The sequence below is a fragment of the Arvicola amphibius genome, chromosome 3, assembly GCF_903992535.2.
Source record: "Arvicola amphibius chromosome 3, mArvAmp1.2, whole genome shotgun sequence".
Classification (NCBI taxonomy): domain Eukaryota; kingdom Metazoa; phylum Chordata; class Mammalia; order Rodentia; family Cricetidae; genus Arvicola; species Arvicola amphibius.
Genome location: NC_052049.1, coordinates 113,733,810 through 113,754,740, shown reverse-complemented (window position 1 = coordinate 113,754,740; position 20,931 = coordinate 113,733,810). Strand labels below are relative to the sequence as shown.

The 20,931-nt window shown below is 50.9% G+C and overlaps 1 protein-coding gene across 1 annotated transcript in view; it reads right to left on the bottom strand.

The window, feature by feature from the left end:
• Window positions 1–20,931, bottom strand: part of Dscaml1 (DS cell adhesion molecule like 1) — a 330,756-nt gene that overhangs the window by 41,474 nt on the left and 268,351 nt on the right. Inside the window, exons 12-14 of the mRNA XM_038323307.1 lie at window positions 6,605–6,804; window positions 6,087–6,183; window positions 5,851–5,979 (exon numbers count right to left, since the gene is read on the bottom strand). Of these exons, the coding sequence (XP_038179235.1) occupies window positions 5,851–5,979; window positions 6,087–6,183; window positions 6,605–6,804 (426 nt within the window). The remainder of the gene's footprint in view (window positions 1–5,850; window positions 5,980–6,086; window positions 6,184–6,604; window positions 6,805–20,931) is intronic.

Sequence of the window (20,931 nt, the reverse complement as noted above, 5' to 3'; positions counted from 1 at the left end):
GCATACATACATACACACACATACATACATATATGCAATAAGACATACATATATACACATACATACATAGCCTGAATACATCCTAACTCTATCCTTTCAATTCTGGTTAAATGAGATCTAGATGCCTTTAAAACACAGCTCTCAGCTGCACAGGCTTAGCATCTGTGAAGGGCATCGGCCCAACTCCCATCTGTAGTTTTGCATTTAATTCATTGGTTGCTGGAGCCAAACCAGCAACATGGCAGGCTGTGGACGCTCAGAAACACATTATTTTCTGCTTGTCTTTAAAAACACCCCAGCCACCCAGAGAGTCACTCTGTAGCTGACAGGTGAAGCCAGAATTGCAAATAGCAGGCTGTACCTGCCGCAGACACCTCTTTGATTTGGGATGGAACAGACTGGCCATGCGGAGGCAGGTGCTCATGGCTCTGTATGTGGGGCCCTGGGAGCTGGTGCCAGCTCACAAATCACATCGGGCTTGCCTGTGTTTACAGGAGCGGGGGAATGATCAGAAGTCAGAGCATTCATTTTTGATGAGTGCAGACAGAGGGAAGAGCTTTGTGGGATGTGTCTGAAAACAGGGGCCACAAAGAGGCCTTGACATCGACCAGGCACCTGTGTGGTGCCAGGGGCAGTGGCGGATGGCTTAAACGCACATTCCTGACTCTGTGCACCTTCCTCTGATGGCGGTGTTCTATCTCCAGTATCACCAAGTCCACTTGGCCTGTGGCTTGTCAGTCTCCCCTCAGCCCCCTCTTGGCTTCACTTGTCAGTCTTCCCTCTGTCCCTTCTTTTCTGAAATGCTCCTCCCCTGGCTGTCTAAGAAAGCTCTTGAATTCTGCTTCTCTCTTGGGCCTGTTTTGGTATCTTTCTACAACTGCCACCTCCTTCCTACCACCCGCAGACACTTTCTTCTGGGCTCCATCCATGCTCCTCTTGCACCATGTCCTCTCACACCCAGGCTTCCCAGGGGCCATTCTGGACTTTTCCCCTGTCTCCTTTGCTATCAAGTCTGATAGCTTTTATGCCCCATGTAGCTCTTGATTATAGGCTCTCTCCACCTATATCTCTAACCCAGGTTGTACTACTGCCATCTCTTTTTTGTCTCTCCTAGTCCTTTTTCCAGCCAACTGTGAGTCTCTTGCCCCTTTTCCCTGTTCTGGACCCCACAGCTGTCATTCATTCTGCACATATGGCTGAGCCTCTTTCAAGGGCATTTACTCTACTCTGGCACTGAGATTGTTCCTTCTAAAATGTAAATCTGACCCTGCCACCTCCTCTCATGAAACTCTTCAATCCCTTTCCCTTGCTACTGGGTGAAGAAGTTCACAGTAGAACCAAGGCTCCATAATCCTAGCTCATTTCCATCACCCCACAGACTCATAGAGAGCCCTCATCACAGCCACGCCCCAGCATCTCACTTTTGGGACTCACTGTTCTAGGGGCATTGCTCAAGAAGGTACCCTGTCCCTGAAGACAGAAGAGATGTCTAAGTTCTCACCCCCACTTTGCATGTATTGAATTCTCAAAACCCGTTGCTGGCTTTTAGATCAGAAGTACCTTTTTGGACTTTTACTTTGGATTTAGAATCCCTCCGTATTTTGTCTCTCCCTCCCCTGCCTTCCTCAGCTGTCAATCACAGGAAGGTAGGGGAGGGGCTGTCCCAGACAGCAGTTCCTTTCCTTCTCTTCTCAGATGTTTCCAGGTAGATTTGACCTTGTGTTCCCACATCAATTTTGATGCTGGTTTAAAACACCTCTTTCCTAACGCAGCCGAGTCAGGCCTGGAGGGCTCTCCCGAATTCCCAGACTAGAACATGGCCATCCCCCTGATGCTAAACAGTTGAACTTGGAGGCCCATTTTCTTCTGTTCCCTCCTCTGCTCTCTGGGAACATTGCACTGGATTTGGTGAATACTGTCTCTTTTAATATTCCCTTTCATATGTGCCTGCCTTGCCCAGATTAACATATTTCATTAAGGGCTCTCTCTTCCTTTCTTCATCAAAGGGTTTATGATGCAAAATATTCTTCTTAAAGCTAAGGAAGTGGCTGGGGAGATGGCTGTGCCTTCTGCTCTGAAGGCTGTTCGCTAAAAGGAGCTTGGGCTTTGGCCGTTTTAGGAGTCACTTCACTGCAGAAGACTCAGGGAGAAGAAGAAATGCCTCAAGGGGAACACAAAGCTGATCTGTGTGTCTGATTCTTCTCCTGCGTCACAGCTCTGAAGCCCACCCCCTGCATGGACTCCCCAAGTGACACGGACACACCCTGTGTCCCAGCAGCAACTGACAATGTCTCAGTACCAGCTGCACACCAGTTCCCGCAGTACAGTACGCTAAACCATGTTGACTTCCACCCTGGGGCCAGTACAGCCTGGCTGGCCCACCAGGCAGTCTCTGGGCTTTGAAAGCTGTCCTCAGAGAAGCCCCGCCCTGCTCTGGGCTTGGTGAACAGAGGCGAATGTGGCATCTGCATCTTTCAGGGTGTGCGGTGCCATCTGATAGATTTGTGTGGAGGGCGCTATTTATCATTCAGCGTTCATGTATTATTACTTTGCTGCCTGGGGCCGGGAAAAGACAGCGTGAACATGATGGCTTAGAAAGGCAGGCTTGGTAATTTCCCTTGGAAAATTAGCATGATGAGCAACATGGCAGAAAACCTGGCCAAGGTGCAGGGCACCGTGAGCAGATGGTTGAGACCCAGCTTGGGTGTGGTCTGGGGCAGGAGGCAGGAGGGAGGGAGGGGAAACAAGGCTTTTCTATGTATGTCACCATGCTCCCTTCATCCTCACAACTTCCCTGAGAATGAAGGATTCCTGTCTCTACTTTGCAAAGAGGTACCTAAGGGTTAGGGCTCGTGAGCTTGCCTAGCATCCAAGAGACCCTGGGTTGTTCGGTACCCAACACACAAAACAAGACAAAACAAAAACTAGAAATCTGTTTGCTGTGTGTGGTGGTGCACACCCATAACCTTAGCATTTGGGATGCTGAGGCAGGAGGATAACAAGTTTGAGGCTAGCCTGAGCGATACAGAGAGTTCTGGGCAAACCCGACTTCAAGGAAAGAGCTTGTTTCTAATATTACCCTACCTTTTAAGAAAAACGAAGGGAGATGCTCAAAGTTGCTCAAAAATACTTGCTAAATGCCATACAACTCTGCTATTTGGTCACTCCACGTCTGCAGATTTAGGAATGACTGTCATCTTCCCATTCCACAGGTGCAAAGAGGTGAGGTTAGATACAACACACACACACACACACACACACACACACACACACACACACATAAACGCACATACAAACATGCCCACTTCCTTCTTCCTTTGAGTCATCCTTCTGTTCCCTTGGATACAGTCCTCCATCCTTATGTAATACAGTTAACAGTGAATTGCATTTGATTGGATAGTGATTCTGGAAGTGTGTGTGTGTGTGTGTGTGTGTGTGTGTGTGTGTGGTGTGTATACGTGCATGCAGTTTGTATTCTCACTCCAAGGGCAACATTCTGCTTCCTAATTCATTCTCTTTTTCTACTCCATGACTTTTGCATGATTCTGGGGGCAGGGGAAAGATTGGCACTTGGTCCATGTGGCTGACTGACAGACACTCATCTTTTAGCCTGCAAGTCCCATTGGGCTCTAAACTGCCACATAAGGTGTTTGAGTTATAAGGGGAGGGGAGCTTACATTTGTCAAGGGCTCCCTCTAGCCTTATGCCAGCTGCTTCTAGAATTCTCCACAATCTTCCCCCCTTAGACATTCTTTATTCTTCACCCACTTTAGAGGCAGGGAAGCTGTGCCTTGCTCACACCCTTTGTCTATCTCAATGACAAGCTGAAGTTCTCATGGACCTATTGCTCTCAAATGCCAGGATGTGCCAGATGCCTGTTTGGGGGGGGGGCTCTTTCCCAGGACTCTGGATTTCTAAGTGTGCAAAGCCCTGTGGGAAGGCTCCTGTGAAGCTCAGCTCCAGCTTTCCCTCCCTGTCCAGTCTACACCGGATGGTACTCCTGTCCTGGTCTGAGCTATGCAGTTCCTCATCCTGTAAGAGAGACAGATAGGATGGGATAGGGAGATGAGATGCAGACTTGTTTTAAGAACAACATTTCCTTGGCTGCCTCTCTTTTGTTTCTTCTTCAAGATAGGTGATGGTCTTGGTGGTCCCCAGCTGAGCAGTGCCTCAGGAAGGGTTTCCATATCATAAAGAGGTTTGTGTGGGAAACAGGGAATAGGCAAGAGTGCAGTCAGGGAGAAGGGCAGAGCAGGTTACAAGGAACACAGGAGAGGGGAGACAGGATCTTCCAGGCACCCATTACCCACCCCAGATGTGAGCCCAGTTGGGGGATGGAGTGGGCATCACTGTGTGGAGATGACGTGTGCTTCCGGAAGGCTTGGACTCAGCTTCAGCGAGGCCTAGATGTGAGGCGGACATACTCAGACTCCTCACCCCTCTGTCTCCTTACTGTCATCACCTGCAGAGCTGCAAGCACCTCTTTGTTCTGGTACTGGATGCCAGGTTTTAGCAGGCATCCATCCCTGTGGTGGTGAGGCTATGCTGGGAGCTCAGACACAGTGGTTCTACCCAGTGGAAGCTGAGCTTGGAGGCTGTCCTCCCTTCCTTGTTCCAATGCACACCCGCAGTCACAGTGCAGTGCCCATGATTGGGGTCCGTGAAGCCTGGGCTATGCCTTGCCTGGCTCTGCCCTTCTCTCTTCTCTGCAGGTAGTGTGTCCTGTCTTAGTCCGCTCGACCTAGCTTAGTGAATCATCCACAAGGGGCCAGGTGGGGGCCTTTTTTGATGACCCTTGACCAAGCTGCAGCCCCTCCTTTGCATTCAGTGTGATCCCTGGGTGTTTATCTGCAGCTAGACTGGAAGTTTCCAAGGGTAGGACTCCTTTGGGTAGCAGCTTGTGTCAGAGATGAGGTGACACACCTTGGGTAGGCAGCAACTCCGGAGCACATCAGAGATGCACTCTCCAGTGTCTGCCTTCAGCTCCGTCATCATCACAGGCCTGTGACAGGCATTGCAAGGAATATGGGGGAAAGGGCTGACCAATCAGGAGGCTAGGCTGGTTAGCCAAGTTCAGGTATTGTGCCACAAGGGGCAGGAAGGATCTAGGTGGTACAACTTGAGAGCTAAGCTAGGATTAAGTAGGTGAGCTGGGATTGGCAGGAGAAGATCAGAAGAGGGAAGAGAAGAACTGAGGTCCCCAGACTGTTCCTACCTTTTATTTTTAGTGATATAGAGAAACTAGTATAGGCCCTTGGTACCAGATTCCAAAGGTGCAAAAAGGGCCAGAGAAGTCTGGTTTTCTTCTTACTCCTGCCCTGGAGTCGTATGTTTATCCTCTTGCTCCCTCTGCTTCCCCCGCCCCTGTACCATTCCCACTGCTTGGCCAAGGGGTCCATCACGGGTTTTGCACCTCCTGGGTACCTGGTGTTGACGCTGCCAAACAGTGCCTCACTGTGATGTGGTGGTAGCACAGAGCCTGTGGGCTGCAGAGGAGGGGTCTGGGAGCAGGGACTCAGTGACCCAATCTCACTGATCTCCAAACCAAGACCCTCCAGGTGACACTGCAAAGCCATGCCACCCCCACAGAGGCAGCCCACAGTCCCACACTCAGCACCTATAAATCAGACCTACATTGGAGAACGTTGGTCCAACAGGATGTCGCAGTCTGTACCCTAGCTTCTTAGACTAGTCACTCTCCCCTCCTTTGGAAGCCACAGATTTCTGTACACCGGAGAGTACCAATGAGTCTGCCTTAGGTTGGTGCTGCCCCATCAGAGAGGCACAGGCAGGCTGTGTACCACAAGGGGCCACAGTAGGCAAACACTCATTGTCTGTCCCAGCACCTACCTGATTTATTCTTGTATTCAATATCAAAGCCGGTGATGATGCTGTTTCCATCAAATCTCTGAGTCCAGCGCAGGTTCATGCTCCGGGCTTTCACCTCTCGGATCTCCAGCTCTGGGGGATCAGGAGGCTCTGGACCATGATAAAAGAAGAGGAAAAGTGAGATGGTAGCAGGCAGCTTAGCTGTGGGCCTCTGGGCCCTAGGGCAGGCAGAAGGGCAGGCAGGTAGGAGAATGTACCTTGCACAGTAAGCTGGATCAAGCCCCGGTCCTCTCCATATGAGTTGATAGCATGGCAGCTGAAGAACACGGAGTCCCCACGGTCAGCTGGCTTGAGCTGAGATAGGATGAGCAGGAGCAAAAAATATTCAGAGGGGGACAATCTAGGGGGTGGCTGGGAGGGAGGTTCAGAGGGCTTCTATCAAGGGTTTATCTTCCCAGAAGGTTTGAGATGGGCATATAGAGGAACTCAAGCAAGAAGGAAGGGTCATGAAAGAGGCTTGGTAGGGGTGTCCCCAAGGAGAAGAGAGGAGGCTCAGGGATCCCAGGCAAGAAAGAGGGGTTGAGAAGCCCATACAACGATAGCTGTGGTGGTCAGAAAGGAGACAGGCTGAGGTTCTGAAGTAGAAATTCCCGGGTGGAGAGAAACAACATGTGGGAATGGTAGGTACTTTGTAAGGTACAGGGTAGGGCTCTCTCTCAGGCACCCCATTTACCTAATGTAATGGGGTCCCCTGGTCTCGGGACTGAGTACCCACCTTAAGCGTGGAGACCACTTCATCACCGTTGTCCTTGGTGGCAATGGCGTACCGCATGACTCGGTCTGGGTCGATGACAGTATCCCCCTTCTCCCAGCGGATGATGATGGGCCGCTCGCCCCGCGCAGTGCAGTTCAGCTCCTTGGCATGACCCTTGATGGCGATGGTGGTGTTGGGGTGGGAAGTGATCATGGCTGGGACTGGGAAAGAGGAGGCAAGGGGCTGTGAGTACCCCAAGACCAGCCTGGGGGAGGTGCCTGTGTGAGAGAAGCCTTGGTCCCCACTCTGTCCCATCTCTACCCGGTTGTCTCAAACCTCACAAATCCTGCCCTGGATGTCCCACCCGCTAGGCTCCACTCTTCACTGCCTGGTTTCAGAGGGTCTCCTCTTAGGGAAGGGCACTCTGCTGCCATGCCTGGCACTTTGCTCCTTCTCTTTTTTTTTTTTTTGATTTTTTGAGACAGGGTTTCCCTGTAGTTTCTAGAGCCTGTCCTGGACCTAGCTCTTGTAGACCAGGCTGGTCTCGAACTCACAGAGATCCGCCTGCCTCTGCCTCCCGAGTGCTGGGATTAAAGGCTTTGCTCCTTCTCTTACACTTCCTAGAAGCACCAGCTTTTCATACGCACAGCATAGTTACAAAAAAACCCCAGTTATATTGAAATACAGTTATGCAAATATTAAAAACACTAACAAGCAAACTTTGGATATTGTTTATCACACATCAATATGTTTTGCTCTTATTCTTTATGAGATAAGATCTGGCAGCAGGCCTTATAATTACTGTCTTATATTACCATGCTTTTGTAGCAGTGATGAGCACTAATGCTATTTTGAGAGATCTACAATAAATATGACATGACATGAAAATATCTGTGTATTTCTATGGGTGACAGTCACACACACCGTTACTGCTGTGGTTTGTGGCTTCTGTTCACAGGAAATGACTAAATCTCAGCTAGAGGCTAATATAAAAAAGATGTGGTTTCTCCACACTCAAATCTATTGTCCCATTGAATCAGCTCTGTAGATGTCCGGGGTCTCAGTGGCCCTCAGGTTCAGGATCACACTCTAAGGCCAGGGTCTCTGCTTGTTAGAGTGGCTGAGGTATGTTTAGCTTGTTCCACAGGAGGTCTGGATAGGGACATTATAAAAGACCTTCCAGCAATGCTATTAGGGTTTACCAGATCCTGCCCCATCTGCTGACCATATGGTTTTACCAAGGCATAACCAAGTTCCTCAATGGTCCTCAGGAGGTCCCCTCCACTTGCTTGGCAAGGAACCTTACCAACACCAGGGCCTCCTCAGGACTTGTGTGTCTTGACAAGAAACAGGGAGGGGAGTTAGCATAGTCTCTGAAGTCTTGGCTCCTGCCCTCTGTGAAACTCAAACCAACATGTTCTGGGCTCTCAGACCATTGTGAGGCACTGTGCCAGGCCTTGGGTATACATGCCGCAACACATCCAGTTCTGACCTAGATGGAGGGACTGGGAAGACAGATGTGATTGTGGGCGACAGGAACATAGGAGACATCTGAGGAGTGTTCTAGGGATGTATAGGAAGGCATGACACATTTGCCACAAACATTCGCTAAGACCTAGCATGTGGAGTCTGCTCACACTGCGTTCTGCCGATCAGAGAGAAGCTGGCCTTTGACTGCCATTGGCTTGTCATGCAATGGTGCATAAAGAGACCCTGGTTTCTCTTGTTTCAGAACTTGGTCTGCTGGCGCAAAGTCTGTTCTTTTCCAGCAGCTCCTCTTGTTCCCCTGCTCCCTCCAGTGTCCTCCTGGATTGCTGTCCATTGCTTGTTTTATTTTCATGTTTTGCATGCATGAGTATTTGTGTGTGTGAGTGTGTGTGCACGTGCATGAGTGTACATATGTGAGTGTGTGTGCATGCATGCTTGAGAGTATGTGTGTGAGTATATGTGAGTATGTGTGTGTGGGCGTGAGTGTATGTGTGTGAGTGTGTGTGCATGCATGCTTGAGAGTATGTGTATGTGAGTACGTGTGTTGGGGGCGTGAGTATATGTGTGAGTGTGTGTGCATGCATGAGAGTATGTGTGAGTGTATGTGAATACATATGTGTGTGTGTAAGCGTGCACGTGTGCACACGCGCACACGCATATGCCCATGCAGAGGCCAGAGATTGATGTCAGGTATTGAACCTGGAGCTCATTGATTGGGCCAGCCAGTCTGGCCGGCTAATCCTAGGGACTCTCCTGCCTCCAATGACAGGCATACCACCATGCTCAGTTTTTAAGATGGGTTCTGGGGAATCAAACTCAGGTCCTCTTGCTTGTGCAGCAAGTACTTTACCAACAGAGTTATCTCTCCAGCCATGGCCCTTCTTCCAGTTTTAATGACTAGCCCAGACACTGATCATTCCAACAAACTCTCCAGGGACATCTAGCTTTTACGACCAAAGGAGCCTTTGGAGAAAGGAAGGGTGGGCCTGGAGGGATGCAACCTCAGATACCAACTGAGGGTGAGGGATGATCTGAACAGGTGCAGGAAGGTGGAGGGCAGCATCTGCTCCCTCAGGCTCCCTGAGGTCACACCTCACAGCCAGCTCTTTTCACTCAGGCCCCCATGTGCAGGATCTGAGGTGGGGTGGGGGTGGGGCAGCCCTAGCCCCAGGCCCCCTGTACCAGTGTCTCAGCACATTCCCTAGTCCCGACTCATCAAATAATGAGGCAGATAAACTTTATAATGCACGACATTACACCAGAATATACAATAAAATGCGGAAGACAAATAACGAGGTGTAAGTTATAATGAAGAAAAAGCCTGCAGTCAGAGACATCCAAGTATGAATTATTGACTAAGGTTTTACACTCTCAAGGATGTGCGCAGGAATATTTTTCCATCAAAGATTTGCATAATTCACTCGTATAAACCTGGGTGGAATATAGAGTGAGATTTTACATCGACAAGTAGAGCCTTGCACTGCAGATGCCTCCAAGTTTTACAGGAGGGTGGGAATGCCGGGGTGGGGGAGACCCAGCTGCTTCTGCAATACCGCAGGGAATGAGCAAGGCCTGAATCTGAGCCACTGGGTGGGTCTAGGGCCTGTGATAGTTGGTAAAGAGGCGATCCTGTGTGTGTGTGTGTGTGTGTGTGTGTGTGTGTGTGTGTGTGTACAAAAGGGAGGATGAGGGTAGCATCAGGCTTAGCACAGGTCAAAGTCTGGGAAGGCAACGGTGAGGAAGAGTCTTTGGGAAAGTCCCCCAGCTCTGAGCCACACTGAGAAGCTTGCTTATCTACTCCCTGCCTTCCACACCGGCCTGCAGTACCCTGTGTAAAGTCACTGTCATCTACCCAGATGCAGCTTCGTGCCAGGACCTGCACCTTGCCAAGTGGAGCACAGATCTGGTTTCAGACTCCACCCACCCTGTAGTTGGCACACCTTTGAGCAGTGTACAACCTGTACACCCACTCCAGGGCACTTGGCTTTCCAATCAGGGTTACCCAGAGCCAGACAAGTGGGTAGCCAAGAGGCAGCGGGGTCCCCAGAGATCTTTGGCTTCTCAGCTCTGCATAGCAACAATATCAGGGCTGGTTCCCTATATTCTCGTTGGCTAGATGTGTTTACAGTAACAAGTGCCAGGCAAGATACCCCAAGGCCCTCCTTACTGCTAGCCCAGGGAAGCCACTGAAGGCAATAAGAAGGGGAGCTTGAAGGGTTTGGGGGCCAGGAGGCCTGGGCTCTAGTCTTGCCACTATGAGCTTCTTAGGCCTTCAACACATTTAACTTCTCTGTGTCCCACAGCATGGCAGTGGGGACACAATGAGTGTACATGTACCGGTACAGTACCAGTCCTACCAGGCTCCAAACACCCGCCCCCAGACACATGCTTTAAGGGAAGCATCAGCTCGACCCACGTGCACCAAATTCCTTGCTTAAAACATTTCTGGCAGACGATCCCACAGAATCAGAATGGCCAGATAAAGATCAGCTCCGCTAAGTCTGCATCCACCAGCCACAGGCACTGCTGAGTATCTGAAACATGGTGGGGAGAACTGAGAGGCATCGCAAATGTAAAAGAGATATCAGGTTTCAGAAAAGTAAAAAGAAGAGAAATGCAGACTACCTCACTTACATTTTATGTGTTGATGCGCTAGAGAGATTGAGCGAAATGAATGGCAGGTTACAACGCGTGCAAGGGGAGAAGCTAGGCTGTTAAGGGAAGCGATTTGTCCAAGGCCACTCTGCCAGCCAGGGTAGAATACCTGAAAAGAGGCGGACAGCTGAGCACAGTGGGGTACACCTATAATCCCAGCTATTGGGGTGGGGATGCTGAGGCAGGAGGATTGTTTGAGACAGCTTGAGCAATACAGCGAGGGCCATGAAGAAGGATGTGGAGAAGAAAGAAGGTGGAGGAAGAAGAGAAGGAGAGATGAGAGAGAGAGAGAGAGAGAGAGAGAGAGACAGAGAGAGAGAGAGGGAGAGGAGAGAGGGAGAGAGGAGAGAGAGAGAGAAAGGAGAGAGGGGGAGAGAGAGAGAGAGAGAGAGAGAGAATATCACAATGCCAAATTCCTCATGAAATTCTGTCTTGTTCTGAGTTTTTACTGAACAGAGAGCACTGATGGGATAGGAGTTGGGGGTGAGGGATAGGCCTGAGGCCAACTTCACTCACACTGGAAATGGAATTTGCAACCCACAGAGAATGAGGAAACCCCCGGAAAGGACAGAAAGGCAGGCTTCCTGCTTGACCCGAGAGAAACTTAGTAGCTTGGCTGCCTTGGGAGTAGTGAGCTCCCTGCGCTGGATCTAGGTAGAGAGCTATGGCTGTTACAGAGAAGGGTTGATGAGGCTGGATTGAGGCGCAGCTCTGGGCTCTGGGGCTGTGTTTTGCTCAGGAGAAAGGGGAAGACAGCCTGAAAAAATAGCTCACTGTTTGGAGGAGGGACTTGAGGCACTGTCTTCTGGTACATAGGAATCTGCAAGCCCCTGGGCCTTGCAGTCTACTTGCCAGCCAGCAAACTGTAATAGAGAGCTCCACCCCTGTTCTCTCCCCCAGGCTCTGTCTCATCCTTTAAGGGTCAGGTGTCCTCCATTGTCCTCCTGTTGCTGATGGCACTGATGGACAGCCAGGCTTAACAAGTCAACAACCCTCTCAAACCCACCATAGAGGGAAGTGGGTCAGCAAACATTGACCCCATTTTCTCTCCTTGCCTGTCTTACACACACACACACACACACACACACACACACACACACACACACACACTTCTGTGGCCCTCTGTGGTGATAAGCTTGCCATGTGGCAGCATATTCTGTATGCTTTTCATAAGTGACCTCCTCAGAGGGACTCTGTGCCCTTGTCCCCTGCAGTGAGGCCCAGTGCCCACCGTTTCTTCTCTAGCTCCACGGCCTCCTTGGCACCTATAGTGCTCTGGACGGAGTGAGTCATTGTCTCATTTTCAGTTAGCTCTCCTGGTGCCAACCTCAGGAAATGGTATCATTAGCCCCATTTTTCAGACGGGAACCCGAGGTTTCCAGCCGGGGCTAGTCACCCTCTGCACTGTGCTGACGGGAGCTGGCCATCTCTCACCATCTGTCTGCCTGCCCTCCTTGCCCATGCTCTGGTTTCCAGAAATGGGATTGAGTTGTCACCAAACATTGTGGCCTCTATGTGCTTGTTGGTATAGCCTCAGTGTATGACCCTGGGGAGCGAGGGAGGGATCCCAGATTTAGGGGACCCAGACAGAAGGCATAGGACAGAGTCCTGGGCAGATATGCTAATGATAGCTGTGGGATTGTCACACTGGTTCCCTAAAGGTGGGAGTGACCCTGAGAGACTCCTGGTGGGCAGCAGGCCCATCCACTTGAAGCTTCCTATCCCTATGCGGTCAAGTGACACTCGAGTGTCCAACATGGGACAAACAGCGGTAGAGGGCACAGCAGCAGCTAGGTGGATTCCAGGTCCTTCCCTGATCCCACGTCTATCACATGGGGACACTTCTGCAAGGCATCCCAGCTGGACACGCTTCCTGCATGCTGTCTCCTTGGTCTGATGAGAAGATTCCTGTGCACAAGTCTTAGTAGGCCCCAGCCTGGCACATACCTATAAAGAGGAATTTCTCTGGTGTTCTGTGACTCCCTTCTCCCCCACCCTGCTCCTCAAGCAGCCTTGATGGGCCATGATGCTCCAGTCACCCCCAGGCAGGCCTGTAGATCTAAATCCTGGGCCTCTTCCTGGTCCCGCGGGGGCCTTAATGGCAGGTGCAGTAGAGAGCAGAGAAGGATCTAGAACAGGGGGACCCTGACTGCAGAGAATGGCCATCTTTCCCTGGGATCCAGAGCCCTCCCCGGGGCTGCCAACCCAGGAGAGAGGAAATCAATTTCAGAAACAGGACAGTTGTCGGAATCCTATGTTACCGGGTCGGTCTGTGAAATTATTCTCAGGCTGGCTCCTGTTGCCCCTGAGATTCTGCCCAGATCAACCACTATTTACATTTTAATTTGATTTGAGAGGCCGATAGATTCTTAAAACACCATGAGACAGTCGCTCATCACATACTTTGTTTGCCACCAACCTCAGGCTTGGAGGTAGATTTTTTTTTTAAAGGCAGGATTTCTCTGTATTGTAGCTCTGATTGTCTGGAACTTACTGTGTATCTAAGGCTGGTCTCAAACACGCAGAGATCTGCCTGCTTCTGCTTCCCAGGAGCTGGGAAGTGGTCCTGAGTCCTCAGACTTTGCACTATGGACTAAACTTTGCTTCATTTCCCAGCTCCCTGCATTTCCTCAGGTCTCAGTTCCTAAGCCGGTACAGGTCCAGTCCTTGAGTTTGCAGAACACCGCATTATGTTTTGATGAAAGCCTCATTCTTTACTTCAGAAGAGGATAGACCAGGATCTATCGCCCCTACCAGGATGGAAACTCAGAGAGTTAAGTGAGCTGTATGGAGTCATATCATGGGGACCCACAAAGGGGAGATCAAGCCCCTGAGGGTTCACCATGTCCTTTCATGCAATGTTAACCTAGAAGTCTCCGTCCTGGTTGCATCCACACACACCCCCTGGATGAGTTTTGGGAAGAGTTCAGAAGAAGGCAGAAAACAGGAGGTGCATAAGGTATGGGGCAGGGGAGGGGAGTGGGGGTGTGGGGGTGGGCAGAGGCCAGTCCTTATGCGGTGGGGCTGGGGCAGGAGCGGGGACAATGAGGCAGGCTTTCTCCTTGGCTGGCTCCCTCCCTCTCCTCTTTGGTGATGGGAGCTCAGCTGCTGTTTCTGACAGTCCTCAAGTCACCGGGGAGGGAACGGTTGGCTATGAATACCCAGTGGAGAAGCGCAGCCCTGCGGGGAGAATGGGAAGAAACTGATGACAATGGCCCAGTTGTTGGAGGCTGAGGGGCTGACAGGGAGGCTCTGTGGTGCCCAAATGTGATTTGATTGAGGGTTTACTGTGCACCAGGCACTGGGAAGGAAGATACTGAATCCTTACAGAAGGGGAAACTGAGGTTTAGAGGAACCAATAGCTATGGTCGTCCAGCCAGTAAGTGAAGGTCAGAGTCCATCTCAGGAAACTTGCTGGCCCTGTGACATTGGGCAGAGGAAGAGGCTGGGGTGAGGGTTGGGGACAGGCAGAATAGGTGCCTGACACTAGTATGCCAGGGCTGTGGTGGAGGCTGACTTGGGGAAAACGAATTGGTCTTGAAATTGGGGAGCAAGGATGGCAAGTCTGCTCTCCCAGACAGGTGTTCTGCGGAGGGTCCAGGAAGTTTGCATACCTGTTGACACTTGAGAACTATTATGAAGCTCAATAACTCATCATAGGGCATGTAGCTCAGTCAGTTGAGCCTTGCATGTGTAGAGCCCTGGGCTCAATCCTCAGCACTGTATAAACTGGGCAGAGTGGTACAGGAGGCAGGAAAATCAGGGCCATCTTCAGTTAAATAGCGAGTCTGAGCCATGTGAGACACTGTTTCAACAACAACCCCCCAAAAGCAAAACCAATAAGCCTATCATGGTGCAGACCCAACCCTTAGAGGTTGTGACTTAATGGGTCGGGGTGGGGACACTCTCAGCTTGTTGGTCCTTACATGACCAGAGTGAAGAACCATAGGGCTGGATGCTTGGTTCTTCCCTTGCCTCAGACAGGAAGTCCCCAAAGCCACCAAAATTGGAAGCATGACCATAAAGTCAGTGCTCACTGCCACCGGGGGAGGACCTTAGCTTTGCAGTATTTCTGAGAATGCAACTACAGTCTCTGCAGATCTCTCCCAGGTCCTTCTGTGGAAAAGGATGGCTTAGGGAGATGAAATGGTCCAAGAAGTCCTCCTCTCTGCCCTCAGGTAGACTCAGCTCTCAGAGCTCTGTACGCCCACCCTGTCAGGGGAGAAAGGGTTCCTCTCTCTCTGGGGCTCTCAGAGCTTTTTGTTTTCCAAAAGGATTACAAGCAGGCTGAGAGGTGAGGGAGACTCCTTCCCCTCAAACCTAGTCTTTTCTCCTCCCTCCCTACAAAGCCTGCGTCCCCTCCGTGTTAACAAGCTCCCTGACAAGAACAGAACCTGCTTGGCGGTCTGAGATAAGCCACCACAAAGGGGCATCGTTGGCACGCTGGGAGGTGGGAACAGTTTCCACTCTGCCACTCAGCTCAGCCTCAGTGGCAGCCCAGCTCAGCAAGCTTCCCCTGGGACAGCTTGGGAGGGGGGTGGTGGTGGTGCCTTCTGCTGCCTGCTTTGTTTCCAGTTCTTAAAGAGCCAGGCCATGGCGTTGTTAATTTGATTGCACCCGCTCCGGCTTCTTGTCGCCCCTGATTAGGCAAGATCCACCTGAAGTGTGAGATTAGTTCAAATTGTGTGGCAGCAAGCAGCCCAGCCTTGGGGAACAGGCAGGAAGGAGCCTGGGGAGCTTGCAGGCCCCCAAGACTCCAGCTATCCACGGCCTAAGGATGCAGGCATTAGGGCTCTCACAGGAAGAGTGTGTACACATGGAAAAAGGGTGCTGAACTCTGGGTCCTTGAGAAGGGTGGGACCTTGTGGCCTCAAACTACAGGCCTGTCTCTGACGCATGGAAGGTGCAGCTGCTGCCCGCAGTCCCACCAGGCCTTCCTCTGTCCAGCTCTAAAATGGGGCAGTTACTTCTCTTGGCCACTGGCCAAGGTGTACAAGAGCAGAAGTAGGGTGGGGGATGGCCGGGCCCATTTTCCCCACTGAGAGTGCTGGAAAAGAGATAGTAATAATAATAGCTAACATTTATTGAATGCTTATTATGTGCATGCACCGTGGTTAATGCTTTCCACGAATTAGCTCATTAAACCCCTCCCCCCACAGCCCTAGGAGGCTTGAGGGGGGGTGGCAGTTGGCGGTTAAAGATGGCTTGGAATTGGCAGAATCCTTTTAGAAACATGAACGCTTTTCTTTGGCTACCAAGAGATAGTGTTCTGGGTCAATGCTGAGAAGACCCCAGAGCTAGAGTTGCAAGCTTTTTCTGGAAAGGGCCAAGTGGTTAGCGGTTGTGGGTCACTGCAGCGCCAAGGAGGCCAGAGACAGCATATAGGGAATGAATAAGGGGTGTGGCCTGGTACAGCAGGTGCTGGCCAGGTTGGACCCAAGCCAGATTTGAGGTGTAGTTCGCTGACCCCTGCTGTGGAGGTGTGAACTTGGGGCCCTTGCCTATGAGGGTGGGTTGGCTAAGAGACTGCTCATACTCAGCTCAAGACGGTTGATTGTGGAGTTCCAAGAAAGTTCCTAATGGTCATGCTGGAGCTGGCGCTAGGAAAGGACACACAGAGAAGATGACAGGACCCCACAGGGAAAGGCCATATGGCGATAGGGGCAGAAACTGGAACAATGCTTCCCCGAAGCCTCCTCTCTCCCTTTGCTTGCTCCTCAAGGTTGTACCCAGCACAATCCCTCCTGGAAGCCCTGGCTGGCTCTGTTGCTCACTCTGGGCTCTTCAGTCTTTGACCTGACTGAAGGCACGGCTGGCCGCTTTGTAGCCCACGCGGTTGCCGCATCTAAAGACTTGCAGCTGCTTTCTAACCAGTCTGTGATTCCTAGAGTTTGGGCTGGAGCCTTAGCCTTGGCTTCTCATCTTGAAGATCGCTGAGGTTTGGGTACAGCCGCAGTGTCTCTCTGGGGTTCGTGTGCTGAGACCAAGTTCCCACGGTGAGTGTCAGGAGGGTGGGAACTTAATGTGACTGTGGTGTTTATAGGCAGGCTCTGAGGTGGTCCTGAATAGACCACCAGGGTAAGCAGGGCTATGGAGTGAATTCGGATGGGGTTTTAAGCAGGTGAAGGGATACACACACACGTGTACACATTTGCATAAGCTCCCTCTTTCTTACATGCCTCACCCTGTCTTGGGCCTTTAGGTTCATGAGCTCAAATAAACTCTTTTTCTTAAAAGAGTTAGCCAGCCTGTGTGTTATATTGTTAGCAATAGAAAGTGGTAAATAGACCTTGGCACCGTGTTGGATGATGGGCTACTCAGCAAGTATGTGCTTGTGGCTTGCCTGATCTAACAGTGCATTCACTCGGAAGAGCTTGTGTCATGACTGGGCTCCCTTCCTGAGCCAAAGGTTGGAGGTGTTTCTTATCTCTCTGCCTACCTTTCTGTGTCTCCTTACTAATATACAGAGACCCATGTGCAGGATTCCTGGATCCTGGCTCTCATCTGAGCTGTCCTGAGTGACTCCTTGGAGCTGGGACCTATTTGGAAACTCTTCAGTGTGGTCATAGGAACTTCTGGGGCAGGGGAGTGAAAATATGTCACCTGTCTCCACCTCTGAGGAGTGAGTGGCCCAGGTGAGGCACCTGGAGATAAACAGGGAGCAGAAGTTGAAGGAGCCTGACCACGTCTCTTCTCTTTAGCAAAACCTCCCCTGTCTGCCCAGGACCTGGGTTCCCATGAGATGAAAGATGTGGGGTTGTGTCAGAGACTTCTTTGCACCAAGTCCCCTAGGGGGCTAGGCCTGGAGATGTGACATAGAGTGCTCCTGTTCCAGTGACCCTATTAGTGTCACAAGGTCAGACAGCTGTCCTACATTTTGTTGGGTGAGAGATATTTTATATTTTCCCACCCTCCCTGAAACATCCAGGCTATGGCTTCTGAAAGGCAGGGCCATGCTTAGGGGGTGAGAGAAAGTGAGTGGTGTTGATCCCCCAAGTCTCAGTTTACCCAGGGCAGGTGTCCTGGCCAGGCCCTTCCTGATCTCTGGGTGCCTCTTTTGTCTTCCCAGACTCCCAGGAGCTTGGCTGACTCCCTGCTCGGCTGTGAAGAAGGCCTAGAGGTGGAAAGAAGTTACAGTCCTCACTTCTGCTTGATGAAGCATGAGACACCATGTTGCTTCTTACTCTATGAAGTCCGGAAATCAATAAGGCCGGAGAGGCCACTGGCTAATCATCACCATGGAAATCATCACTCCCTCCCTCTCCACCAGCATTCAGAGAGTCCTCTACCCTTGCCTGCCGAGCAGACTCGCTGGTTTGGTACAGGGCACCCTGAGACTGGGTAGCGAGGATGACCACTGGCCATTACCTAAGAGGAGAAAGAGTCAGTCACAACCTTCAAATTCCACAACTGTGTTTGTACGTGGGGGTGGTGGCCTTGAATCCTGCCCACCACTCAGCTTTCTGTCTCTTCTTCCCACTGCTTGTAGATCCAGTAGAGGGTTTGCCCTACCCCTTCAGCTTCTCAGGAGCTCATAGGGTCAAGGAAAAAATCTGGGAGGCCATCAGTGATGCCAGCTGGATCAGATTTGCAAGCAGGGGCCCCTCCATTCCCAGCACAGAGTGCCAGAGACGGTAGAGGCCTGGAATGTGCTAGGTGCCAGGGTTTCAATTCAATACAGGGAGGACAGATGAGCTCTGGACCCCAAGCGGCTCAGAGATAAGGGAGAATCAGGCCCCACCACCAGGAGATACACCAGAGAATGTGGGGGCACTCTGTTGCTAGACTTCTTTGTGCCTCAGTTTACCAACTGTTCCCAGCAGAGATCACATGTGTGATATCCCAATCTGTGTGTCCTGGCATCATCTACATGAACTGCAAATGGTTCATTCAAGTCGAGAGTCCAAGCAAGGGAGGAGAGACTCCAAAAAGAGGTATTGGGGGACTAGAAAGATGGCCCAGGGGTTAAGAGCACTAGCTGATCTTTCTGAGGACCTGGCACCCACATCGTGGCTCACAGTTGTCTGTAACTCCAGTGGATCCAACATCCTCTTCTGGTCTCTGTAGGTATCAGGCACACAAGTGATGCACAGACATACATGCAGGCAAAATATCCATACATACAAAATAAAAATAAAATAAAATAAAAGCCCTGGGCAGCTAGGAGGCAGGTATGTATGAGTCTGAAGCAGAAGTATGGTCAGGACGGGGGGTTGTGGTCTCTGGATGGTCATTTCCTTTGGTTCATTGACTCCTATCCCTGTGGCGGGGGGGGGGGCAGTAGTTCCATCACCAGGTCTAAGGAGACACCTTTCTGTCTGATGAGAGTTGTTTTCATTGGGCGATGGATCAGGGAACATAGAGTTGACTATGCTTCCTTAGGTTCTACATCCTGATCTCAGTGCCAGTGGTCAGCTATGCAGGGAAGCTGATCCCCTGCAGCTCAAAGGCTTCCTTGGGGTTAGGCTGGCTCCCTCCATCCACCTTCCTCCTTCAGGGTCCAGTTCCTTCCATCTGCCTTCCTGTGATGCAGGTGTGTGGGAACTGAGGGCCCTTTGGAACTCATTTTAATTGACCTGACATTTTGCTAAACAAACAAATCAAAACTCAAACCAAACAAAGAGCCCTTCTGGGTTTAATTGGCCATGGGCTTTGTCTGTGGCCGTCACTGAAGGCTTTCAGTGGAGGGGAACCTAGGACAGGAAGAGCACTATCTAATAAAGATGGGGGACATCAGAGTCCTGGAGGGGGGAATGCCATGAGATGGTGGCATCAAAACACAGCTAGTCCCCTCCACCCCCAGCGAAGCAGTTTGACTTTGTACCTGCCTCTCACTGAATAATTAATTCTCTTTGAAGATGATTTCTTTTACTCTGTATATCAGGTGGAGCAGGAATTGCCTCCCCCTCCTTTTGGTCATATTCTCTCTCTCTCTCTCTCTCTCTCTCTCTCTCTCTCTCTCTCTCTCTCTCTCCTCTGTCTCTCTCTGTCTCTCTGCCTCTCTGTCTCTCTGTCTCTCTCAAAGGGGAGATTAAAGGTAGCTCTGTGGACGTGGTATTTTCTTCTGCTAATTACATTTATCTTCAGTCAAGTCCTGGGAGGCAGCAGCCTGGCGCTCTGAGAAGACTCCACAGGCTGCTGGAACCATAGCTTGTGGGGCTAGAGTTGGCATGGCCCAGCTAAGGGCTGGATTTTTCTAGTTTGAGTGAATTCTTATTTTATGGGTGAGGAAATCATGACCCGGAGGAAGGAAGGGGTGGCTGCTGGTCTCAGCTGTGGACACAGCAGTGTGACCCAGTGATGTTGACCCACTCTCTCAGGATCTTTGGAAAGGTACCATTGCCAGTTCTCCCAAGGAGGATGTGGGGAGAGAATCGAAGAGCACCACAGATGAAGGGGTAGGACTGGGCCCAGGGACTCAAGAGCTGATCCATGCCAAGACTTGGGAGTCAAAGACAACTCAGGAATTATCTTCTAGGATACCCAAGGACTTGGACAAGCCCAAAACCCCAAACGCTCTGGCTGGGGTGGATGGTTTTAGGTGTCACCTGGACTGTGTTATGGAATCCCCAGGGACTGGACAGAGGTCTCACAGAGGAAATGGTGTATGGGCTGTCATACATGTATGAGAAGGCTCACTCTCAGGCGAGTGCTGTCCAGTCAGATGGGAACCAAGATGACCAAAAGGCAAAGGATATCAAGTTCCCTCTCTTAGAGGAGGGTCTTGCTTCTTCTATTGCCTTTGGACACCAGATCTCCGATTCTCCGGTCTAGCCTTGGACAGAGTCATGCCTCTCTGGACTCTTCTCTGAGCCCATTGGTCTTGACTGAGCCATGTTACCAGCAGGGTCTGTTTACAGATACCTGGTTGTGGACTTCACATTATTATATATATATTCCAGTTCTCCTCAGAAATCCTCTTACCCATCCATCATCTATCTACACACCTGCCATCTACCCCCCCCCCCCCGGAACAGGAGCTCTCTGTCTCACTGAAACCTCACTAGCGAGAAAAAGAACACAAGTCCCCCAACTCATAACAGGGTGACCCCTGGAGGAACTTATGGTAGGTTGGAAGTATCCTGAGTTAAAACTTGTGGATACACTTGCCTAGTGTGTCTGGCGGAGGCTGGAGGGGAGGGAAGGCAGGAGAATAAAATACAGTACGCTATGGCGTAGGAGCTATCCCACGAGCTTTCTACCTT